This window comes from Gekko japonicus, unplaced genomic scaffold (assembly GCF_001447785.1).
Source record: "Gekko japonicus isolate JY-2015 unplaced genomic scaffold, Gekko_japonicus_V1.1 scaffold342, whole genome shotgun sequence".
NCBI classification, from domain to species: Eukaryota; Metazoa; Chordata; class Lepidosauria; order Squamata; family Gekkonidae; genus Gekko; species Gekko japonicus.
This window is the reverse complement of record NW_015169785.1, coordinates 172,254-178,589: the sequence shown is the minus strand read 5'-3', so window position 1 is coordinate 178,589 and position 6,336 is coordinate 172,254. Positions and strand designations below refer to the sequence as shown.

Sequence of the window (6,336 nt, the reverse complement as noted above, 5' to 3'; positions counted from 1 at the left end):
GGATGCATGTGTCCAAAGACACACTAGTCTTGACTTGGTTAAACCAAAGTTAAAAAAAACCCGTAGGCTTAGTATTCTGAATTCATAACTTTATTCATGTCAAAGGAGATGGTTGCGGTACTTGGGGAAAAAATCAGAAAATCAAGCAATACATGTTCATGGATCAGTTTAGGAATGTCAGTGATTCCTTTTCTGGAAACATCACTGAACAGTGTCTAATTTTAAGCATTTTTGTTAAAAAATACTCATTACACTTTCTATGTGCTTTCCTATTGAAAATAACCTAAGAAGTTCAAAAATAAAACACCAGTTTTGATACTAACAGCCTTTTAAAAAACATGTAGATGAGAAATGGTTAAGTGTTTACTGCTAGCCTTCAGTTTGGTGTAGTGGTTAAGTGCGTGGACTCTAATCCAGGAGAACCGGGTTTGATTCCCCACTCCTTCACGTGCAGCTGCTGGTGTGACCTTGGGTCAGTTACAAAATCTTTCAGAGCTGTTCTCTCACAAGCAGTTCTCAAAAGAGCTCTCTCAGCCCCACCTAACTCACAGGGTGTCTGTTGTGGGAGGGGAAGGGAAGGAGTTTGTAAGCTGCTCTGAGACTCTGATTGAAGGGCAGGGTATAAATCCAATCTCCTCCTCCTCCTCTTCCTCTTCTTCTCCTTGCAGCAAGTAAGTTTAGTGTCTCTTCTGTCCATTGAAATATTTTAAAAATATATGGTTTCTGTAGCTGTTAAGCAGTCCAAAGTAATCTGTTAATAGGTGGGAGACTGTCTTGTGGCTGCACGGCAGTGTTTTTTCTTTATACAGTGCCATTGGGTTACATGTAACTGAACTACATTGACTCCGTCTTGAGCAGGGAATGTTGCTGGGCTTTGTTAACGATACAGTATGTGATTTGAGGGCTTTCAGGAGGCCATCCAACAGACCCTAACACCCCCCATCCCTGATATGTCCGTAGTGCAAACTCAGTTTTTATCTCTATAAAAAAATCCAACTGGTCAATAATCGTTCTTTATTTTTTGCCTAGGGCTTGTTACCAGAATCCTGATGGCTCTTTTGAAAAAGTGTACAGGGTTGTTCCTAACCCAAATAAGCAGAGCAACCAATCAGCGGAATTTCAGGTATTTATTCCAGTGTGACTAATGGAATAGAAAAGCTGCCTTTACTCAGACAGTCTTTCTCTTTAATCGGAGAATCAGCCCAACTGAATTTATGTGTTTATTATTTAATTAATTTATACTTCGACCTTTAGGAACCCAAAGCAGCTTATATCGTTCTCCTCTCCTATGCAGCATTTCCCCTCCTTTTTTGGAGCAGCCATCATTACTAGATCATGTATTAATACTTTGGTTTTAGGACATTTTATGTCACCTCTCCAGATAAAGCTAAAAGTTTAAACATTAAAGAATACAAATTAAAACGTTGTGAAAATATTTCACTGAAATTAATTAGTCATGTACAAAGCTATATTTCATGAATATATAGTATTTGATAAGAATACTGGGTTTCTTCTGTTGACAAAGACAATTATTCCAAGGCAATATAAAAGTCCATTTAAATTGAAAACGTAATGCCGCCATCTGCTTACTCATTTGGCATTGGGTTTCCATGTTGCTCAGATCACGTCAAACACGACAGCATGTGTAGACTACTGTGCAAACATGTGCACAAGTTTAAAATGGCTGTAGCCCTTGTCAAACACCTCTGTACCACTTCTCCATAGAACCAGAAACAACTCTGCTGCACTATCTAAGCTGTGTCTCCTACTGTTGCACCCTGTGCAGACTGTGGTAGATCTTACCCCTGTTCTACCACTCCATTGATCAAAGTTTTTATTTATTTATATATTAAAATATTTATACACCACCTTCCCATTTGGCTCATGTTTGAAGCTTCCCTCCAGTCTAAGGAGCCTTCCTCCAACTTAAGTGGCTCTTCTGTTGGAAGAAGAGCCACTTAAGTTGGAGAAAGAGGATGGCTGGACTCACCCCATTTGCTCCAGCCTAAGCCTCTTTGAATCCAATGAGCTTTGACTGGAGTAACTCTAAATAGCACTGCTAGTCCTTCCAGGCCAAGAGAGGCAGTTGCCATAGAACCACACTGCTGTTCCTGGCCAAAGAAGGAACATTGCTGCAGCCCTATGAAACTGGGCGCTGCCTACCACTTGCTTACTGGAGCCAATGCTTAAAGCAAGCAAACAGGCCTGTGGCTAATTGCATTTCCCCCCCACTGCACTCCAACCAATGAGATTTATGATATTGGTTTCTGTGATATTTGTAAAAGTTTTTAGTTGCCCTGATTCTTAGAAAGCAGCTAGATATATAGAAATTTAGCAGGGGAAACTTTCCCTGACATGGAGATGAAATAATTGGGAGAGATTTGGCTACATCTCTTTACGCACAGGTTGCTGTTAAAGGTTTCTTTCTTCACATCTCCATCTTCTGCTCTTATTAAAATAGCTAGCTTGAGTACTTTGCATCTCTTTGTAAAAGTATCTTAGGTGTAGCAGTGCTGGGTAAGACTTCTTTCGAAGCCCCTGGAGAGCATCTGCTGCTCTGAATAAATTGTGCTAGGGTGCAAGGATCGGTGATCTCACTCAATATCAGATCATGTTACAATTACCCATTTTGTGGATCCTGTGTGTGTGTGTGTATGTACGGGGCATTTTGTGGCCAGTCCAGCTTTTCTTCAGTGGTTTCTGCCATCACCTGGAGATTTAACTGTTAATACACTGTTCTCCCAATAACTCTTTTGTCTCATGGAGTCTGTGTACATGTGTGAGATACAGGCAGAAGGATCACACCTCCCTCTTTTCTCCCGTAGTTAGCAGAGTGTGCTTTTTCACAAGGGAAAAAAATCCAAAGAGTTTTTCAGGATCAAAAAATGATTTTTTGAAAAAAAGGATTTTTTAAGTTCATGGGGCAATCTAAGAGTTGAAAAATACAGAAAGTAAAAAAAAAAGTGCAGTAGGACTTCAGATGTCTTCAGTAATGAATATGTTGCTGTCATATGTTCACAAAATGTTCTGTATAGAAGTTTAAATGAGGACAAATATGTGCCCTTTCTCCTTTGTCATGCAGCTCTTGATAAGAGTAATGCACAGAGTGTCAAATAACTTCACATTCAAGAGGGAACACAGACCCTTGACATTTGTGATTCCTCTGTAATAAATGCTTTGTAGAATGAGAGCGCTCCTGAGTGGGGAGAGCCCTCTCTGACTGTTCATCGTGCACTACTTGAATGGCCAGTGCAAACAAATGAAGAAGCTGCCTTTAAGCCCAGTCTGGCAACTGGAACCTCAGTATGTCAGGCAGGCAAGCTGCTTTTGCAGATTTTAGTTTGCATAGGTGTGGTATTCCCCCAGGTACATAGTAAGTGCTTTAAAAAGGATTAATACCTTGTATGTAATCTTACTTTTCACTAATAAGTAAAAATCAATCAGCAAAACACCTCTTAAACCTGCAGCTCTCCTTTGCATGGCTTAAAAATGTTTTGCTGCTTGTCTGGCTGCAGTATATTCAGGATTTTTTTTTGAAGAATCCATTATGTTAATATAGCTTTCATGTCTATATTTGGCTTTATCTAATGAAGCCAGAAGGGATAGCAGCAGAGGTAACTTCAGCCACCCTGAGACCACACTGGCTGCTCAAATTTGCTGCAATCCATTTGCTTTTTTTGCTGTCGAATCTGAGCTTTTGGGGTCCTTTGAGTGCTCATTCCTGTCTCGACTTGTAAGGTCAGGAATCAGAATGCTGACTCAATAAGTGTAAAGGATGATGTATCAATTCCTGGCCCACAAAAAGACATGATTGTTCAGTCTCGACTTGTAAGGGCCAGGAATCAGAATGCTGACCCAATAAGTGTAAAGGATGATGTATCGATTCCTGGCCCACAAAAAGACATGATTGTCTGGGAGTAGATTAGGAAGGAGTTCATTACCAGCATGCCACCAAGTGAAGCCCACTATATAGTGTGAGCTGCTGATCTGAAGAATCTTTGCAAGGAGTAATGTACAAATTTCATCTGCAGCAGATTAAAGCACAGAGGCTGTATCCTCTTCCCCTCATGACAGTTACAGTCATACTGCATTCTAGGGAATCCTGGGGCTCGAGGTTTCACTAATGGCAGAAAAGCTTCCCTGAAAGACTGGCTGCATTCCACTACAGAAGTTCTGTTTCAACACACCGCCTAAAGGGGTATGCTTGGGTGCACAATCAATCCATGCAGGGGTACAATTTTGCCCAATAGGTGTTATGCAAGGACAAAGTCTCTGTCTCCTGAGGACACTTTCCTAGAAGTAATCCCCAGTAAAAAGCTTCAGTAGGATTCTGAGTAGACTTGATCAGGACTGCTCTCTTGGAGTGCTCTGAAGAATTGTCGTTGAAGCCCACAAAGATAGAAAATCATTTTTTCCAACAGCAGTGCACGAAGTGGTCGTCAGAGGAACAGCTTCAGAAGTCAAATATTTGGAGTCAGACATGTTTGTAAAAATATAGTATTCCGTATATGATTCTTGTTATGGTTCCCTGCATAGACTTCCACTATCAAAATGTGTATTGAAATGTATCAGTACATGAATCTATCATTTGTGTAAAATTTGCTAGACTGCTGCTGACAAAATATTCTAAAAGTAATGAAACAGTAATCTGTGAAACTACTTATCAATTTACAGATGCAATATAATGCAATATAACCTTGCATTAATCATAAAGTCTTGGAAATCCGGTTCTTGAAAGCAAATATAACACCCATTTTAGAACAAAGGGGTTACAAATGAAGTGTTTCTAAGAGACAAAACAATGAATGGATACATTAAAGGTACACTAAATACATTAACTTATGATATTTAATGCCAATTATGGCTCTCTTTGAATATCTGCTCACATATTTAATAGGTTATATGCTGTTTTTTCTGAATTTTAGGGCATTTTATTTGTTATAGTTCTGGGTTGTAAACTTCCTTGAAAACAATTTTGTAATGAGGGCAGAATTTGGACACAATGTAATTTTAACATTTTTCACCATCAGTAAGTACTGTTGTTTCTGTTCCTTTGCCTTGCAGTCTCATTAAAAAAATTTTTTTTTACTACGTTAAATGTATCTTGTAGTAAGGGGGGGAAGAGCAGTGCAAGGTACTTGCTGACAGCTCAAGTCACTCACTGGCTGCAGTCCCAAGGCACTTTCTTGGGAATAAGCCCGATTGAATACCATCAGACATACTTCAAAGCAGATATCCTTAGGATTGCTCCCCTTGTGTCTTACTTGCAAGATTCCCTCTATATAACCCTATTGTCCTTTGTGGGTAAGAGACCCCCCCCACCATAAAAACATACCTCATCCTACTAGTATCTAATCAAAAGCAGCCTCCTGTTTGAATGTCAATATGGTAAAGAAGCCAGTCCTCCTTATTAGAGATGCAGTCTTAAGCAGAATCGCACCCTTCTAAGCCTTAGAAGAGTACAATTCTGCTTAGGATTGCACTGAAAGTCTACCAGGTACCAGAAACTGTATCCATGTTGCTTCTCTTCTCAATTATGTCCTGTTGTTTTAAAGAAACTATGAATGTGAGAGGTTTGCATATTGCCACATTTGTCTATCTCACATTCTCACTTCTGTCTTTCACCAGCACCAGTGGCATGTGCAGTGCGATACAGAAGATGACCCGGGTACGAGTGGTTGATAACAGCACATTGGGAAACACACCGTATCACCGGCCACCAAAGTGCATTCATGTGTACAACAAAAATGGAGTGGGCAAAGTGGGAGATAAAATCCTTCTGGCTATCAAAGGGGAAAAGAAGAAGGCCTTAATTGTTGGTCACCGGATGCCTGGCCCTCGCATGACTCCCCGGTTTGATTCCAACAATGTGGTACTCATTGAAGATAACGGGAACCCAGTAGGGACAAGAATTAAAGTCCCAATACCCTCTTTGCTGAGGAAGCGTCAAGGAGAATTCTCCAAAGTATTGGCCATTGCCCATACATTTGTATGAAAAGTTCTTTGAACATCCTAGCACACAGTACTTCCTTTCCACTCCTAGATCTGAGGAAGAAGGATTAAAAATGAATGGTTGTCTTTCATTCTGCTTATGAAGTAAAACCCATTGCTTTTAAAAAAAAATGATATTCAAGTTGTCCTTTTTTCTGTCTATTCTGATATGGTATCATTAATGCTCAGAATGTTAATCTGCAATTTCGTTTTCTGCAGTTGATGCTGGGTGGGGGTGGGAAGAGCTTGGCAGAGAATAACTGCACCTCACTTCCCAGTGATCATTTTGAGTTCTTACTGTTTCAGTAATACACGTGTAGGGCTATGTGCGTACCACGCATAAGA

At 40.1% G+C, this 6,336-nt stretch overlaps 1 protein-coding gene across 4 annotated transcripts in view; it reads left to right on the top strand.

Moving 5' to 3' along the window:
• Positions 1–6,099, top strand: part of MRPL14 (mitochondrial ribosomal protein L14) — a 14,898-nt gene extending 8,799 nt beyond the window's left edge. For all 4 annotated transcript variants that reach the window (XM_015416938.1, XM_015416937.1, XM_015416934.1 and 1 more), the window contains exons 2-3: positions 1,030–1,123; positions 5,629–6,099. In XM_015416938.1, the coding sequence (XP_015272424.1) occupies positions 1,050–1,123; positions 5,629–5,995 (441 nt within the window). In that variant the 5' untranslated portion in view covers positions 1,030–1,049 and the 3' untranslated portion in view covers positions 5,996–6,099. The remainder of the gene's footprint in view (positions 1–1,029; positions 1,124–5,628) is intronic.
• The last annotated feature ends 237 nt before the right edge of the window (positions 6,100–6,336 follow it).